Source organism: Sparus aurata, chromosome 1, assembly GCF_900880675.1.
Source record: "Sparus aurata chromosome 1, fSpaAur1.1, whole genome shotgun sequence".
NCBI classification, from domain to species: Eukaryota; Metazoa; Chordata; class Actinopteri; order Spariformes; family Sparidae; genus Sparus; species Sparus aurata.
The window spans coordinates 9,225,817-9,245,647 of NC_044187.1; the positions used below are offsets into that span (position 1 = coordinate 9,225,817).

Here is a 19,831-nt window from a genome sequence, read left to right on the forward strand (position 1 = left end):
AGGAATAACAGGGGAGAGGAAATGGTGTGAGCAAATGAGGAGATGAGAGGAGGACTAGGAAAAAGGGAGAAGGAGACGAAGATGAGGGTAAAGAGGTGATAAGAGGAGAAGGAAGGGGGGGGGGGGGGCAAAAAATAACATAATGGAAAAGGAGGAAGGAGGAAAGTGGAACACAGAGGGGAGGAAAGTTTGCTAGCAAAGGAACTAGAGAAATAAGGGGAGCAAATGAGACAAGGAGACAAGTGGAGGAATCACGGCAAAAGAGGAAAGGAAAGAAAATGAGAAAAGAGCAAAAGAGGAGAGGAGAGGAGAGGAGAGGAGAGGAGAGGAGAGGAGAGGCTGAAGCACTTTACTCTTTTAGCTTCAATTTATGGTGCTATAAAAAGGGCCATTTCCTAAAAAATCTATACAGAAAAATCTCCGCCAAATCATTTCATCACTCTCTCTGCCCTAATTGCAGCCATATGTAATTTTAAAGGCTATTCTACCTTCTAATGGTTCCCAGAGGAACAAGGGGTTAATTGCTGCAGCTGGTGATGTAGCTCCTCCGTACTAAGGAGGTGAGGTTTCTCTCTCTCTGTCGATCACTCCCTCTTTCTCCGTTTTCTCCCTCCGCTGGGAATAACTGTCTAACACAGTGTTAACGAGACAGGCTGAGACTTTTAAGGACACGTCGTGGTTTATTACAACTTCATCTCATAGTTTTGTTAACGATTTTTCTGTTGGATGTAATAACACGCCGCTCACCGAGGTATTCGCCGAGTTGTGGGAATTTGCTAGAGATGCATTTTGATCAGACGGATTTTTTTTAAACAAAAAAAAGTTTGGAAAAGAAAACAAAGTCAAATTAAGCGAAATTAATACTGACACCATCAGCTGTAAACATCGATCCCAGCTTCCTGGTTTTAATTCACCGCTCTTCTTGCAGCTGTGTGCGCAGTTTTCCAGCACACCAGCTGGATTATCGCCAACATTTTCGGTGAATCCACCTGATAATCAGACTGAGCCGCCAATTGTTTTTACTTAAAAACAGCAATTAGCAGTGTTAGGGATAACATTTTGTAATCCAGCGATGAAATTCCACTTGCTAATCCTATTTTTCGTCACTTCAATGTTGAAAGAGGTTAAGTGGATCGGTTCTGGGTCGGGTGTTTTATAGCACAGTGTTATTGAGGACTTGTTTGTGTTTGTTCCAGTGTTACAGACCGTGCCACAGTGCTACAGAGGAGTCGAGTTGGCTTGTTTGTTTTTGAGTTTGAGCTCTTGCTGCTCCGGTTAAGTGTTCAGTAAATCTTCTGTTATAATAAAGGCCAGGTTCGGCAGTAGAAGATTATTATCCATTCATTATTTCATACCTGTCAACTCTCTTAATTTTTACGACAGTCTCCCTATATTTCACCCTTACCTCCTGTTGTGTTCCCAATTGGTAATCTCTCAATTTCATAGCGATACAAATCAGTTGAGTGTTTCTCAGTTTCTGTCTGAGGTGTGTGTAGTCAGAGGTGAGCTCACGTACGTTAATGTTGCTACTAATCTGCGTCTCGTCACTGCGCTCGCTCAGTTTGCTGCTGAAAATGGATGAAAAAGGTCCAAAGAAGAAGAAATACACTTCTAAATGTCACATCATTTCTTCCTGATCATCTTTAGCCCGGCATCATTTTATCCCTCCTCTTCTTCTTTTTGAAGGACTACCTGGCAATGACGGCTCCTGAACACAGGCACACTTTTGCCGGCCTGGCTCTACTCGGTTTGACTCGGTTCAGCAGGGATTTGCTTTTCCACCACAACTCGGCTACCTGCTTGAAGGTGTGTCTTAAACCAATGACTCTCCTGTACCAATCTTGTGCTATCCAAGAGAATTACCAAAAACAAAGTGGCTCCGCTAATTAAGTTACAAAGACTTACATTTCTGATAACTCCCAAAGCTCCCCATTATCTAGTAATTTAAAAGCTTTTATTATGAAGCAGTATTACAGGAAACGTGTTTTCACCAGCAGTTACTAAGCTTCACTCCATGATGAAACATGATGAAACAGTAAAACACATAAAGGTCTTTGAAAGTACAAGAGACTAAAGAGATTCAGATAGAAGGTACAAAAGTACTGCGAGCTGAACTTTTAAGAATGTCTTCTTCTGTGTCAAGTGTCGAATTAAAAATCTGCACGGCTTGTTTTGACTTGGCGCCGGTGGGAAAACGCCATTTCTCACAATGCTTCCACTTGAAGATACTTTCAGAAATGCAAATTTTAGATATGTACTTTTGACTTTTAATCTGTGGTGTATATGGATTATATGGAGGCGTTTCCACAACCCAGAAAGTCTCCCTTTTTTTCCAGCCTGATTACCTACCAAGATACGTGAACTGACTAGCTAGAGTTGCTACAACCTAGCTAAGGAGCTAGATAAAGAAACACAAAACTGTAAACTGTAGTTTAGGTGGAGGAGGGCAGAGGGCTGGTATGTACGGTATATAGTGAGTGACTAATCGGGGAGAGACTGAAAACAAATCAAGGATCTGGGCGGTGATTCAGAGGTCAGGAACCGAGCTAATCACCTTCAGTTTAACTGCAAATAAAGTGGTATTGATCACCTGCCTACACTGTTGGCTTGTTCACAACCTGAACCATCTGGCTCTTGTATCTTCCCTTGTCAGACTTTGTTGTAGCTTTTTTCACGTTTTCAGATCTTAGTGAGTATTATGTCGTTAGAGCTGATATAAAATATAATATTAACTCCGAAACTGATCTGTGATTTGACAACGTGCAGCAGATTTCACATCTTGCACCAAATACAAATAATATCAGTCAGTGAGTTTAACAAATGGTGGTCTGAGTTTGGCTGGATTGATCCAGACAGGTGGGAACTACAGAGGGGGGGGTGGTGAAGACGTAGGAAGCAGGAATAGAGTGAACAGGAGGGGGAAGGAAGGCTCGTGAGGTTTGTGAAGGTCAGTGAAAGTCACGCAGCCGAGCCGAGGACGAGACGAGCCGAGGAAGGAGAAGCGTTTCAAGGTGCTGGTCCCGCGTGCTACGAGGCCGCCATTCCTGCGACTGATTACAAGACAAACAGAGACAGATGAAGCAGAGGGGGAGCGGTGGCGAGGGGAGACAGCGGTGAAAATAGAGAGGGATTACGTGGAGAGACGGAGGGAGAACAAAGAGCAGGAAGTACAATGTCAGAGAGAAGGGAGAGCGAGACCAAGGGTTGAACCCGACTCAACTGTGAGGGGCACCTGTTCACGGTTGGACCACCTCCTCCCGCCAGCCTTAATCAAATTTACCACAGAGACAGACTGTGACGACGCCCCCCTCTAACAAGAAACCCACTGCGTGTTACATCCAAATAATCCCTACCTCTAGCCAGCCTCACACTGCGTGCCACTTCCAAAGGTGTCCCACCTCTAACTACACACCCACGCCAACATGCGCCGAAATAATCTTCTCTCCGAATTTTAATTAACTGGCCAATATTCTCAGGTGTTCTTACCTGGGGAGATTTGAACTGTGTGAACAGGTGGGTGTGCATATTTCTTTCATACCTGCATTTGCAACAGATGACGCTTTTGTAGTTTTTGTCCAGAATTACATTTGCATTAAATTTTTTCATGTATTGGCAGTATGTGTAGCAGGTAAAGATGTCCATGCTGAAGTCTATGTTTTCTATCATTTTCATTTTAAATGTTTGCCCTGTTCTGCCTGCAAAAGATTTCCATTCACCCCGAGAATGCATGTCAGGTTATGACGGTATAACATTTGTTTAATTCTAGATAAACATTTTAACAAAGCTGTCCATACTTGCAGTTGTAGCGTTTATGCTCTGGCTGATCAGATAAATGACTTAATATGAATTTGCCCACCAAGCTGTCGTGTTGGAACCGGGTCCTGTGTGAATCCACCGCCGACGAACTGATATTCACATCGATTCGTTGACATTGGAAAGAAACTACACTTAAATTCGGCTCAAGTGAACATGTAACTGACCAACTTCCCCTTGGATTGGAGTAATATCTGACCAGGAGTAACTTTACTGTGACTCAGGTAGTGGAGTTGCGTACCTTGTTCACTTCTGGCCTCACCTCTCAAATGGCTGCATTAAAACACCAAAGCATCCACTTTCTGTTTTGCTTCTCGTCTCTTCACCAACAATTACCTGCATCTCTGTGTTCACTGTTACTCTTCATTCCTCTTCCTCATTACCTACAGAAGAGTTTGACTCTACTCACCGCAGCTAACAACATTTATTAATAGTATTTTTCTTGTACATATGATTAAATCCATCATCTCTCTCCCCCCTCGTCTCCTCGCCTATCTCTGCTTCTCATTCAATCTGTCGCTGCCTCTCCTCCCACTCTCTCTTATAAGAGAGAGAGGTGTCAGTTTCAGTGAAACAACTTAATTCTGATGTCAATGAATTAATTAGATGTGTTAATGAGCTAGCGACAGCTAACCCAAATTAAATTAATACCGTAATGGCCTCAGACAGCGAGAATTAGCTCCCATTTCAGTAAACGCTTTCTGGAGTGTACACAGCCGCCAAGGATAGACACACACACAGACACACACACACACACACACTCACACGCACACACACACACACACACACACACACAGCTCAAACAACATCCATCCCCCCGAGCAGATCATCATCCAGATGTAATTAACTGACTAATTACAGGAGCTCTCACTCGCTCCCCCTCCCCTCGCCGTATCTCTCTTCTCTTTCTAACACTTTGACTGCCTGCCTCTCTGTCGACTCTGTGATTTGACCCTTCTGACACGCAAGTTTATCATATTTCCTTACAGTTCAGTTACCTCTCCCCGTGTTTGTTTTGGTCTTCTCATCCGTCACCTACATATAGCTCCAGAGCAGCATTAAGTGGTTGTTTAACGCCAAGTTGTCAGTGTGCTCTTCCTTCCTCTCGCTCCTCCTGTCATCATCACACTTAAAGTCTCATTACACCCAACAGGCCTGACTTAAAGGCTGTTTAGTCTGCCATTAGCTCTAATAGTGACTCCTCCACAGTTGCCACGCTCCAGCAGACCTGCTGATAGGAAGCAGTGCCACCAGACTACTAATCTGATCTCAGAGGCACAAAATGGCTGCTGTCTGTGCGAGGTCAGCCAGCCGAGGAGTGAAATGGTGTCACGAGCTGGTGGATTTAAGGTTTTTGATGTCATTGTAACTTTCTCTTCCATTCTGCTTGTTTCTTTATTATTCACTTCCTTTGCTGCCACTCTTTGAATGGACACAGAACAAGAGGTTTATAAATTGTGACAAGCTGTTTTCCAAATCCAGTTGCCAGCGTACAAGTTGGCAGTGTACATTTTTGCAAATCACAGATATATTGGATTTTTACATTTCTCTATGGCAGAAAACAGCGCAGGTATTTTTTGGTTTATGTTTTGGCTTACTTGGTTCTGTCACCCTGAAAATATCCCAACGTTTCATCAGATATGTCCAGTTTTGTTGCCACAAACACAGCTGGAAAAATGGTAAACCGTCACGTCTAATATATCCAATTTTGTTGTTGCAAACACAGCTGGAGAATGTCCAGACGTTGCATCAAAAATATCCAGTGGTTTCACCCTTACAAATGTTGAAACTTCATGTTTAACAGTGGCCTGTCGCTTGGCAGCCGAGTTACCTGGCCACCATCCCCTCCATCTCCTGACTCAGCTCACACAGGCTACGTCACTCTGAACGTTATATGACAAAGTGTAGAAATTTCCTAACGATACACATGAAACATCTCGAGGTATTTGTAATTTGTAGAACTGGTGGTTTTACAGAAGGTAAGCGGTCAAAGTTTTAAAAACTGAAGAGGTTTTAATGGGGAATTAAACATCTGAAGTCTAAAGACAGAAAGTTGTGCTGGAGAAGAACTGATCCTTCTTAATTTGATTTTATAAAAAGTTGTCCCTATTGGTTATCATATGATGAACACACTTTTAACACACATAAGTAAACTGCCACATGAGCAGCATTGTTCACATATTTGCCTGCACACTTTGCGTGCGCATGATGGATTAAAAAGTGTGTTTGCTGCTGGCAGAACGGAGCTGAATCACATCTTGCTGATGGGAGAATATCTTTCATACTCATAGAAAAACATTGGTTCCGGATTAGGGATGCCCATCATACACTACTGGTGTGTGTTGCCATTTAATGTTGAGATCACGGCAGAAAAAGTGTTACTGTCATAGATTTCTTTCCCTTCACAGAGGATTACCTCTCTTTGCATCCTGATATACTTCTGCCATCGTTCATTGGATTAATTACATCTTATATATGGATGGTGTCACAATGTACATGTGAAGGTGTAGTTAAAAGCAGATAGCCTGTGTCAGATGTTTCCAGTGGATTGTTGCTGATCTGTAAAGCATCAATAAATTACAGTTTAGCCACTAATGACATTGTTGCCTAGAACTTCCAAAGCCCTAATGAAGAATGCCTTGTCAGAATAAGGTGCACAAGTGGCACTGAGGGTAATTTCTTTATTCTATAAGCAGAAATTAGATGATGGTAGTGAATCAACCCACTCACTGATCCTTTCAGCCCCGACGCCAGAGAAAAAAGCTGTTTTTGCAAACCACACATACGTTTAAAATGTGTGCATATCACACAAATCATATCCGCATTTCTACACTTCATGTCATATCAGGTTCACATTATATGGATATGAGCTGACTTTCACGTCAGGAGGTGGAGAGCATGCCTCACAGCAAGGTGACACGGCTGCCAAGCAAAGAGGCCGCTGTTCGGTGGGTTATAACATCTGTAATCCTGAAACCACTTGATATTTTTGACAATGCGTTGGTATATTTCTAGCTATGTTTGTGGCAACCAAGGCAGATATTTTCGGTGACACATCAGGAACATTTCAAGTCGTGTTTGTGGTGACAAAGCCATATATTTTGACGACACACTGGGGCATTTTCCAGCCCTTTTTGTGGCCATACAGCTGGATATTTTTGGATGGATGTCAGCACATTTTCAGCTGAGATGTGATGTTTTCCTGACCCTATCCAGGTGGTGTTTGTGCCTAAGGCCCCGTCCAGACGACAACGCTCTTTTGCGAAAACGCACATGTATAGCATCGTTTTGGACGACCGTCCATATGGATCCTGAAAACGCAGCGCCCAAAAATGCACTTTTTTGAAAACGGGTCTCAGGGTGGAGAAATCCGAAAACGCAGCCCTCCCGTTCTCATGTGGAAGGCGAATTCGCATACTTTCCAAAACGTTGACGCTATCGCCCCACCCAGCGACGTCTCATAACAACAACAACAACAACAATGGCGGACTACATGCTCGTGTTCGTGCCGCAGAAGATATTGAGCCTTTCTTGCAACTTACTCGCCTTGTAGTTGAGTGTGAGTTGCAGCAGCAGTTCGACCTCATTAACGGTCCACACAAACGGTTCTGGTTTCCTTGCACTAGCCATTTTCATCTTCTTCTTGTTGTGTTCGGTTTCTCCGTATACAGTGCGCAAGCTTAACGCGCATGCTCCGTGTCTTCTTCTCCGTTTTTGGTGAATGTCAAGCGCCACCTATAGGCCTGGAATATGAACTACAGCGTTTTCGGTCGTTTTCAGCGGATCCGTGTGGACGCAAATATTCTTGAAATGATGCCGAGGAAGACGGAGGACAAAAAGATCGTTTTCACCCATCTCGACAGCCCCTTAACCTAATCAGACCATAATCAAAGCATGTCAGCAGCAGCAACATTAAAACTGAACAGTGAACATTAAGAAATATAAAGTTGCAACATAAAGAAATGTGACGTTTGCAGAAACATTGCCAACATTTATTTATTTACCGTTTCCCCTCTTCATTATCTGTATCTCTTCTTCCCTTTTATGTCTCACCTGGTTGTGCTGTGAACTGGCTGTGAACGACACAATTTGAGCAGGTTATAATACACTCAGAGACCTCATGCCGGCGTGTTACAGCTCCATGTATGTACCAGTACAGTGCGTGTGCATATGTGTGTGTACAGTGGGCCTGTCTGCGTTAGCATGAGCGTTTTCCTGGGGTGAGACTCTGCAGGGAGCGAGCTTCTCTCACAAACACCATCTGTCAACAACAGGCTCACCTGCTAGCAAACATTTAGCTCAGGAACCATCTCGCCTGCTCGCACTTTCTGTCTCACACACACACACACACACACACACACACACACACTAATACAATTCAGCAATGTCAAAGCTGAAGATAATGTAATTTCCCACTTAGACGACTTGACAATCTCACCTGCTTTGCAGCCGCTGCAATCTCTGAAGAATACACGTGGATATGTGTCATTGTATGTGTGTGTGTGTGTGTGTGTGTGTGTGTCGGATGGATAGAGAGACAGAGGCATGGAGACATACTGAAGGGATAAAAAAAAACATAAAACAGAACATTTGACACCTTGTCTTAACATGAAAATTGTTGGGCTGCAGAGTAAAAAGCAATATGCAGAGTGGGGAATGAATGAGGGAGAGGGAAGGTGAGAAAGAGGCAGATGAAGACAGAAGGGGGGAGACTATTACCTGAGGTGTCTGACTAAATTAACTTCTCATCATCACTAATTAGCCCCTTGTTCCTCTGTTCCCTCCAGGTGAGTGCTACCTATATTATTGTGTTTGTGCCAAAGGAGTGTGTGAATGTGTGTGTGCGCCTCATTGTTTGACTTGACTTGGGAATGCCAGAAAGACACTCCTTTTATTCTTTGTCTGTTTGTGTGTCTATATAATATAGATCATCAGCACAGAATCATTATTTAGAATTACGTGCAAGTCATCATTCTAAGCATGTTTATGCTGGAGTGAAAGCACTTTAAACTGTTTCATGGATTAAGTGGTGATTTTACCATATTTCAAGTATGAAAGCCTCTCAGTCTGTTAAGCTTGTCTTCGAGTTTCATTTAATTAAAGCCAACTGTCTTGTGAATTAATCCAGTTTACTCTCAAGGCTTTGAAAATATTGAATGAGGTTTTCTTTTTTTCTTTCTTTTAAACTTAATTGATGTCTTGCTCCATATTGATAGAACACAGAAAAGCTTTGTTTCACTAAAATATGTAGACCTTTCTACATCTTTACTAGTTGTTATAAAAATACACACACCTGTATCCTAAAGAAAAGGTGAAACCAGATATCAGGAACATCTATAACGTAACAGTACAAATACTAAAATGGCATGCAGTAGAGCGCATACCTCCGCCAAGGCCCAGAAGTCCCTGCTAAGTCGATCAAGACCAATCTCAAATAAATTTAATTTAAATCCACTAGATCCAGATTGTTTGGATACTTTTTTGATTCTCATTCATCCATTATTTTCTGACAAATTAACAAATTTGTTAAAAAAACGTCATGTTTCGCAAAGTTAGTAATACTGCCGACAACCAACGCACATCAGTGAAAACATAAAGACTGGTGTCTACAGTCATACCATCAACCTGTGAGGCTGTAGCCTATATATGATTGGTACAATAGAGCTTTGAGCTAAATGCTAACAGTCGCTCCACTTCTTAATGTACCTGTAGTATTGGTAAATGTGCCGGTTTGGGGGTTTGGGGGTTTGGTAATATGGTCACTCTGCCATAATCCAAAGTACGGGATAAATTAAAATGATGGCACAATGTGAAAGGTAACTCAGTTGGATTCATCCTTTGGTGACCATGGATACATGTAGTAAATGTCATGGCAATCCATCTATTGTAAATGAGATACTTCAATCTGCAACAAAGTGGTGGATTAACCGATTGACCGACATTTGAGTAAGTCAAAGAATAATGAAAATATGTATCAATAAAATAGAAATGGATATGGGAAGATTTTAAACGTGTATCGGCCATATCCTCGTAGGAAACCCATCCAGCAATAAACCCCTTAATTAGCTTGCTACAGCTCTCTGTAAAAAAAAAAGGTTTAGCGTTCAGTATTTCTCATATTACCTTCGGTGTATTAGCGCGATGACAAAAGAATATACCCACGCTATACATTCCTGCTTTCTCACCAGCACATTTTTAAGAATGTAGAGTAATCTGATTATTCAAATAGATGTTAATTAGAGCTGTTTCTTCAAAAGGCGCCATTATTCGGTTGAATAAAAAGCGAGTTATCTCTGAAGATTCCCCTAACGCCACAAAAGAACCTGTGTGGACATAAAAAGAACAGCTCTGTCGTTTTCTCTTTTTTTTGTTTTTGTTACATTTTTATTTGCCCAAATTTGTCTTTTGTCTTCCCTCAGTGTTCCTCTGGTGGGACATAATTTGGGGTGGAACAATGGCGGTGGATGAATAACCTGATATAATACATATTCATGGCGTCTGAGAGGCAGTTGAGTTGATCCACTTGTTTGAGACACAAACAAAGGTAGCTTCCGCTCCTCTGTTATCCTCTCTGCTCCCAATCCCTCCTCCGTGCCTCCTTCAATAGTTTGCCTGTTCGTTCCTCCTTAATTATCTTTTGAAATCCCCCCTCTGTTTAAACCTTTGTCCTTTTCCCATGTGGAGCCTATAAACAGACAGCAGCAGCTTTCAGGGGGGAAATAAACGGAGGAGGGAGAAAGAAGACAACATGTCTCAGGTTAATCTTCCTCCTGCTGAAGTGGAGGAAGAATCTGCAGCTGTATTACTCTGTCATGATACTGTTGGTATTTCTGTTCACTAACTTTTTCCCCAGAAACAATCTTAGCTTAACTTATTTAACCCAATAAGGTCTTCTGGTCATGTAAAACCCGATACCGTGACTAGCAGAGCAAATACGCAAACGCTAGCCCACTAAATATAAAAAACAACGGACAAGAATAGCTTCAACAGTCTCATTGGTAGAACAATTGTAATTACAATAACATTGTCTGGTAATCCTTCTAAATAGGAGCCAGGAACTAAATCGGTTTGATGACGGTGGTGCTCAGCTTAGTTGCTTTTCACCGGTTTGTACGGTAATCCTCATTAACAAAACACTAATCCCCCCTCCGTGTTGCCATGTTCGGTCCTATCCTCCCCTCCCTGACATATTAAAACTTCACCAAACTTCTCGGCCCACTTTAAAAGAGGCACAACTCTAATCAAGCCAGTCGAATCAAAATCCTGTTAACTCTTCGTATGGTGCTCTCAGCCTTTTTGCGGTGGCACAAAGAGGATTCGTACGCTTCCGAACATTTGTTTACAACCGGCTCACGGATGTAAAAATCATATCAGCTTCTTACACAGACGGTTCTGCAAATGTTCATACATTCATGGTAAATTATGAATCATGGCTGTTACGTTCCTACGTTCAGTCTATGAAACATGAATATCCGTGTTCGACAAAGGATTGACGAAGCTCTCAACATTGACGCATGTTGACGCAGTTGAGAAACAAGTTGAATTTAAGTCTACTGTACAGAAGTTTGGAGGCCAGTCAGTTTTTTTATTGGTTAAAATAAATAGTGTGTGTCCAGGTTAGACGCAAATTAAAGTTAAATTACAACAAAGAGTTGGATTGCAGATTGTTCCGATGGCCCAGTATTCTGAAATCCAAATAATCAGAAAACCAATTTGTCCAACCGTAAAATGCTGTAAAATATACTTGTGCAACTACCACTACAAGTAAACTCTTAGGCCTTGGTGTTGAGGGTTTTTGGCTTACAGAAGTTATTATCAGTAAAGTAGAGGAATAATTCTCTAGCATTGACCAGTAGCCTACCTGGCTGCAGAGTACATTTTACTAGGCCTCAAGGACATGATGAACAGATACATACGTTTACATGCGCTTTTATAAGCTATTCCTGCAGTAGTCACCTTGAACTTTGTTTGGTTTTTCTGTGCTGAATCTCTTCTCAGTGCTCCCCTTCACTTCTTCAACAGGATACGGATTTTAAATCAAACTGGGTAATTGGCATGCAAAGTAGTCTATCGACATTTTGTAATCAAAACAGCGTCATTACAATGTACGTCAGTTACAGCATTGTAAACAAGAATATGCAAAGATACTGTGTTTACCAAGAAAGAGCCATTACTATCAATAGAAACAAACTCTTTACTGTAAAATGTCTTTTTGAATGCACACAATGTGGAATTAGTCGAAATATTATCAATTTTGAGGTACATTTTTCTATCTTTGTATTAATGTTAATAATCTTGATTGAACATAAAGGCAATACTTCTTGAGAAACTTCTAAACTTCCTGCCTTTGTTCTGCCCACAACGCTCGATACGAATCTCCTCTAATACATTTCCAGGCTACACAAACTGCATCTGACCCACCTACAGCTGGAGGCTCCTCGCCCACAATCCTTTGCTCTCTAATTATTCAAATAACAGACAGGACCGAGAGCTGTGATTCGCCAGCCCTCTTCAATTAGTGTTGTGTTAATTAAAGAGCATCATCAGGTTCTCGTTAGTGATTAAACACCCGAGTGTGATTACTTAACTCAGCGGGACTCCTGACGAATCATCTGCCCCCTGATCCCTGCGATGAGAGTACGTGAGTGTGTGTGTCTGTGTGTGTGAGCGTGGCTGAACGTGTTTGTGTATGTGCATTTGAAATTTAGCAATGCTAAGGCGCTAGCAATGGGAACAGATTCTCCCACTCACGCTGCATATCAATGCTTCAATGAACACTGCATATGCAAAGCTGCGAGGACGTGTGTGTGCGTGTTTGTGTGTCCGATTAGAGGGGGATTTTTGTTCACTTGCTGATGAGGTGTCTGAAGTAAGTTAATTGCCTATCAAGAGAGCAAGCCAGCTCTGCCTCTTGTGTGTGCGTGTGTGTATGTGTGTACTTGTATTTGTGTATTTGTCGGAGGCTCTGCAAGCACGTCTATGTCACTTCACAAGCTAATTACCTATCAGAGGCCTGCTCAGGTCCCTGTCCTTTGCTTGGATCAAGTCTGTGTTTAAGTGCGTGTGCAGGCATACGTATGAGCCCATGTGTATAAATATGAACATATACTTAATCAGAGGAGGAGGGTAACAAAGTACATTTACTCAAATACGACACTCGCATAACAACTTTTGTCTGTATTAAAAACTTTCTCTTAAGAAAGGAAAACTATGAATTTATCCTGCTTACAGATTTCTGTAGCCACAGCTGATATAACTCATGTCTCTGTACCACTCTGGCCCAAAAGCTACTGAAAAACATAAAGAAGACATGGAGTTTTGTTCAGACATTATTCAACTCAACTTTATTCATATAGGACCTTTCACATAGACACACTGCCCAATATTTAACAGTGTTAGATATGAACAGCACAGCAAACAAAGGAAAAACAACGGCAGGTTAAACATCATTTTTGCGAATGTTAAGAATTACAACAATAAATTAAAGCTGCAAGTAACGATGAATGGGCCCTCGAGTGTATGTTGAAGTTACAAGGACTTCCTGCTTCGTGGCGAAGCATCAAATGGAGGTTATCACCACGCCCACCGTGTTTGGCATAGGCAAAAGCTTTAGATAAATGTTCATCTTCAAGGAGTGAGGATAAGACTGACTGAATGTGAAGTCTGTGGTGTTAAATCTGTAGGAGTTCATTAAAGTACGAGGCAAGGAAACGTTTCAAAATGGTACCAAAATCAAAATGGCCGACTTAGTATTGATGCGTAGACGTGATCAGTGCGACCCCCTACACATATGTGAGAAATTTGATGTAGATGGGAAATTGTATATTGAAGTTATAAGGAGTTGATGGTTTATGGCGAAGCATCAAATGGAGCGCATCACCACGCCCACCGTGTTTGATGTAGGCGAAAGCTTCTGATAAATTGTCATCTTCAAGGTATGAGGATGAGACTGAGTGTGACTAGAGGAAGACTGACTGTGAAGTCTGTGGGGTTAAATCTGTAGGAGTTCATTAAAGTATGGGGCACGTAATGTTACAAAATGGCGGCCGCAATCAAAATGGCCAACTTCCTGATGGACTGAGGGCTTTGAGGGTCCCGGACGTTTTTTGTGCGTCTGGTCATGATACGCATGCCAAATTTCGGAAATGTATGTGCATGTATGATGCAGGGATTTACAGCAGAGGGCGCTAGAGAGTCCCCAGGCCACACCCCCCAACCACTGAAATTAAATTATCAAATTTTTCACCAGATGTGATGTACATTCCAAGTTTGGTGAGTTTTGGGGTATGTTCGGGCCTCCAAAACTGCAATCAATGTTGAGAAATAGAAGAATAGTCCTAGCAGATTCAATAGGTCCTCGCACCGGTCAGTGCTCGGGCCCTAAAAATAAAAAAAAAACACCACATTCATTTATATTTACAATTGTATGTCATCATGCATGTGTGAAACTCACACATATTTGCGCTTGTGTGGCTATCATCCATAGCTTTCGTCTGAAGTACGTAGCACATTAGCTTCCATTAACTGCTGACATAATGAGCTGTAACGGTCACGTATGAGACAGTAGCTCTGGATGTCCAGGCATCGCAGGTTATTGCTACCCTGTCAGCAGAGTTGAGGGACACTTGCACAGAAAGGTTTGTCTCCTTGTAAAGATTTGGAATCGATTTAAGTGTGAAAAAGCTCTGAGATGGAATAACATATCTTGGCTCCAGACTGTGGACCATGTAGCGGAAGCCAGTAAGAGGAGTACTTCAGTTTGTATTACTATTTAAAAAAAAAAAAAAAAAAACAGTTTTTTTTTTTTTAAATCGATTTTTGGAAATTTAATAATCGAATCATAATCGTCAATATTATAATCGCGATTAATAAATAATCGATTTTTTTCACCACCCCTAGTATCCACATGCAATATTTCATGTGCAACTCCATTTTCAGTGATAAGCCAGAAGGGTGGCAGGGTTTGCCACATCACACAACAAATTAAACAGTATGACATTGTGCTGTCCCTTTAAGGGTTCGGGATATTGTGGTACATTAAATAAGATCTTTCTCATCACCCTGTGATTACTATATCCTCTCTCAGGGTGGTCTCGCTGGTTTTAGTGTTTGAGGCATGTGTTCGATGAGGAGGAGGGGAACTACACAACAACACTAGAAACACAAGCGCTGACAACAAAATACAGGATGTAAACATCGCAGGTGACACAGTATCCATGATGGTTTTTACACTCTTGGCTTCAGCAGCTTCTCTCTCAACCTTCTGCCTGAACATCAACTGGTTGTTCATGCCTGTTAATATTGGGATAACAGGATTTGGAAATCTTGAGGCAGACAATCAAATCTGGTTCATGTATGCTACAAAATTGTCATGAGTCATGACTAAAGATTTTCAAAATGAGTGTTGTTGAATTCCTCTGTCACATCTAAGTCATCAGTAAGTGTAATTTAAAGTCAGTTTGTTAATTCAGACATGAAAACAAAGAGAGTTTGTTTATTTAGTTTGTTTATTTAGAAAAATGAATTCACAATTTTGAATAAATACACTGTGTACAAATGGCCATCAATAACATTGGTATTGTTGCTATGGCAACAGAAGGAAGAATGTCAAAGCCGGAAATCCTTTCTATCAAAGACCCACTGATGATGTCATCAGTGGGTCTTTGATAGAAAGGATTTCCGGCATTCTAGAATGTTGAAAAAAGGTTACAGGAGAGTTTCTGACTTTTTATTGCCAGTTCTGCTAAGACCATCGCAATGGATCGTACACAGAGTGAGACAGAATTAGACACGAGATCAAAGATGAACAAGAAGGAAGAAGACTTTGAGGATAATAACAGAAGGAAACGAAAAAGTGGAAGGACTCGGGGTAGGATAAAAAAGAGACTAATGAACAGCCTAGACAGGAAAAATCTGGAAACATCAAAGAAGGCTCAACCTTCATGCGCTTCACTTTCCCCTCACGGAGACTTGGTCTGCGATGAACCTGAGGTGATGACTGAGGTGCAGACTTCTCACAGCGAGACCCTTCAAGACACATCGCAGGAGAAGAAACAGTCGGAGAATCTGAAGTCAGAGGAGCTCAAGGCTCTGAAATCAGAGCTCCAAACCGTCTCAGAGACACACACAGTCCTTCATTTGAATGGAACAGCTCTTGAGGCTCACACAAAAGCCGAAAAGCTAGAGACTGATCTTGTATTTGAGAGGGCAGAGGTTCAGAAGCTGCTGGAAAAAATGGCAGAGAAAGAGGCTTTCCATCAAGCCCAGCTTGAGGAGCAAAGAGAGGAAACCAGGAAGATCGCAGCTGCCCTGAAAGAGGCAGAGGATCTCCTGGAGACTGAGCGCCTCGGCCGGCAGCAGGAGAAGTTCTCCCTGCTGGAGATAGAGAAATCTAGAGCCCTCTTTGAGGATCAGCTGGAGGAGGAGAACCACAAGAACAAAACCCTTGCGGACGCTCTGATGAATGTTGAGCAGAAGTTTGAGAGTTGTCAGGTAGAGTGGCAGGAGGAAAAGACATCCCTCATTCAGGAAATGAGACAGGAAGCAAAGGAGGCTATGGAAAGATCTCAGACTTTCCATCAAGCCCAGCTTGAGGAGCACAGAGAGGAAACCAGGAAGATCGCAGCTGCCCTGAAAAAGGCAGAGGATCTCCTGGAGACTAAGCGCCACTACTGGCAGCAGGAGAAAATCACCCTGCTGGATGATCACAGTTTGGAAACCGGCAAGATCATATCAGAGCTGCACAGGGTAGAGGAACTTCTGGAGTCTGAGCGCTACTACTGGTACAAGGAGAAAAACTGCCTGCTGAGGGATAATGAGGAATCTAGAGCTTTCAATGAGGTTCAGCTGGATAAACAGCAATGCAAGAACAAAACCCTTGCGGCCGCTCTGAGGAATGCTGAGCAGAAGTTTGAGAGTTGTCAGGTGGAGTGGCAGGAGGAAAAGACATCCCTCATTCAGGATATGAGACAGGAAGCAAAGGAGGCTGAGGAAAGATCTCAGGCTTCCCATCAAACCCAGCTTGAGGAGCAAAGAGAGGAAACCAGGAAGATCGCAGCTGCCCTGAAAGAGGCAGAGGATCTCCTGGAGACTGAGCGCCTCGGCCGGCAGCAGGAGAAGATCTCCCTGCTGGAGATAGAGAAATCTAGAGCCCTCTTTGAGGATCAGCTGGAGGAGGAGAACCACAAGAACAAAACCCTTGCGGACACTCTGATGAATGTTGAGCAGAAGTTTGAGAGTTGTCAGGTAGAGTGGCAGGAGGAAAAGACATCCCTCATTCAGGAAATGAGACAGGAAGCAAAGGAGGCTATGGAAAGATCTCAGACTTTCCATCAAGCCCAGCTTGAGGAGCACAGAGAGGAAACCAGGAAGATCGCAGCTGCCCTGAAAAAGGCAGAGGATCTCCTGGAGACTAAGCGCCACTACTGGCAGCAGGAGAAAATCACCCTGCTGGATGATCACAGTTTGGAAACCGGCAAGATCATATCAGAGCTGCACAGGGTAGAGGAACTTCTGGAGTCTGAGCGCTACTACTGGTACAAGGAGAAAAACTGCCTGCTGAGGGATAATGAGGAATCTAGAGCTTTCAATGAGGTTCAGCTGGATAAACAGAAATGCAAGAACAAAACCCTTGCGGCCGCTCTGAAGAATGCTGAGCAGAAGTTTGAGAGTTGTCAGGTGAAGTGGCAGGAGGAAAAGACATCCCTCATTCAGGATATGAGACAGGAAGCAAAGGAGGCTGAGGAAAGATCTCAGGCTTCCCATCAAGCCCAGCTTGAGGAGCACAAAGAGGAAACCAGGAAGATCGCAGCTGCCCTGAAAGAGGCAGAGGATCTCCTGGAGACTGAGCGCCTCAGCCGGCAGCAGGATACAATCACTTTGCTGGAGATAGAGAAATCTAGAGCTCTCTTTGAGGATCAGCTGGAGGAGCAGAACCACAAGAACAAAACCCTCGCAGCTGCTCTGACGAATGTTGAGCAGAAGCTCCAAAGTCATCTGGTGGAGTGGCAAGAGGAAAAGACATCCCTCATTCAGACCACAGAGGGTCTCGAGAAGATGCTGCAGGAAAAGAAAATGGAGTGGGAGGAGGTAGAAAGCTCCATGAAGTCCCAGCTGGAAGATCTCATGAGCAAGAAGAAGACAAAGAGGAAATGGTACAGAAGGTTATTCTGTTTGGCCTGATCCACGCTCAGGAGCTGACTTAAACACACGCATTTGTTCTCCCTGGGCGACAATTGGTTTTCTCCGGGTGCTCCGGTTAGCCTACCTTAATTGAAGAAGAATTCTTTAATTAAAAGAAAAAAGTTCAATTAGCTCAGGTGTGCGAGCGACAATTGGTTTTCTCCGGGTGCTCCGGTTAGCCTACCTTAATTGAAGAAGAAATTCTTTAATTAAAAGAAAAAAGTTCAATAAGTTCAGGTGTGTGAAACTATCACTGTGTGTCACAAACATACAAGAACAAATGCGTAGACACCCAGCCGTCCAAGGAGGGGATCTCTCTCTGAATTGCCTCTCGAGGTTTCTTCTCAAGTCCTTTCAAGGTTGTTCTGAGGTCGTCAGGTACAGTGGCAAGAGGAAAAGTCATCCCTCATTCAGGCCACAGAGGGTCTCAAGAAGATGCTGCAGGAAAAGGAGCAGGAGTGGAAGGAGAAAGAAAGCTCCATGAAGACCTAGCTAGAAAATCTCACCAGCAAAGAGAGGACACAAGGAAGAAATAGTTCAGAAGGTTCCTCTAGTGGCCTGAGCCACGCTCAAGAGCTGACTCAAACACACGCATTTGTTCTCCCTGAGCGACAATTGGTTTTCTCCGGGTGCTCCGGTTCGCCTATCTTAATTGAAGAAGAAATTCTTTAATCAAAAGAAAAAAGTTCAATAAGTTCAGGTGTGTGAAACTATCACTGTGTGTCACAAACATACAAGAACAAATGCGCAGACACCCAGCCGTCCAAGGAGGGGATCTCTCTCTGAATTGCCTCTCGAGGTTTCTTCTCATGTCCTTTCTAGGTTGTTCTGAGGTCGTCAGGTACAGTGGCAGGAGGAAAAGTCATCCCTCATTCAGGCCACAGAGGGTCTCAAGAAGATGCTGCAGGAAAAGGAGCAGGAGTGGAAGGAGATAGAAAGCTCCATGAAGACCCAGCTAGAAGATCTCACCAGCAAAGAGAGGACGCAAGGAAGAAATAGTTCAGAAGATTCCTCTAGTGGCCTGAGCCACGCTCAAGAGCTGACTCAAACACACGCATTTGTTCTCCCTGAGCGACAATTGGTTTTCTCCGGGTGCTCCGGTTCGCCTATCTTAATTGAAGAAGAAATTCTTTAATTAAAAGAAAAAAGTTCAATAAGTTAAGATAGAAAAACAAAGCTAACACCATAGAGTTCAGCGGCCCATACAGGATTCCACCTCTCCCACACACTGCGCAAATTCACTAGCACATCTCCAAGCAGAATGGTCAAACAGCTGGCACACAACCAATCAGAGTATCCAATGGCCAACAGCCAACGTTCTCAGACTTCGCAAGTTGAATCAGAGAAGACGCTGTCCATGCAGTTCCAAAAGCTTCCAACACAGCTGAATACACCAAACAGATTTGTTCCCGAACTCATCAGAGTCTCCCCAAACACTTCAGATGGCCACTGGTTGGCCCGGTGTGTTTCAGGCTTCAGAGAGCCATTTCCTCTGTGGTTTAGGTTGAATCATTTGTAGTTAGTTATTAGTTATTTAGTTAGACTATACAGTACCAGTAGAAGCAGTACCGTCCCCTGAACTGATCCATCATCTTTAAGTTTGGGCTTAACAAAAAGAATTGCATGAAAAATTAAATAGAATAGAATAGAATAGAATAGAATAGAATAGAATTAGAATAGAATAGAATAGAATTAGAATAGAATAGAATAGAATAGAATTAGAATAGAATAAGCATAGAATAAGCATAGAATAGAATAGAATTAGAATAGAATAAGCATAGAATAAGCATAGAATAGAATAGAATTAGAATAGAATAAGCATAGAATAAGCATAGAA

At 42.7% G+C, this 19,831-nt stretch overlaps 1 protein-coding gene and 1 long non-coding RNA gene across 3 annotated transcripts in view; one reads left to right on the forward strand and one right to left on the reverse strand.

Moving 5' to 3' along the window:
- The window catches only part of LOC115585068 (uncharacterized), a 120,597-nt gene that overhangs the window by 87,079 nt on the left and 13,687 nt on the right, over positions 1–19,831 (reverse strand). For both annotated transcript variants that reach the window (XR_003984658.1, XR_003984660.1), the window contains exon 2: positions 7,818–7,886. This is a non-coding gene — a long non-coding RNA (uncharacterized LOC115585068). The remainder of the gene's footprint in view (positions 1–7,817; positions 7,887–19,831) is intronic.
- Positions 15,539–18,597, forward strand: LOC115584708 (golgin subfamily A member 6-like protein 22). Its single transcript, XM_030422318.1, has one exon. The coding sequence runs from the start codon at positions 15,571–15,573 to the stop codon at positions 17,992–17,994; it is 2,424 nt and encodes an 807-aa protein (XP_030278178.1). The 5' UTR covers positions 15,539–15,570; the 3' UTR covers positions 17,995–18,597.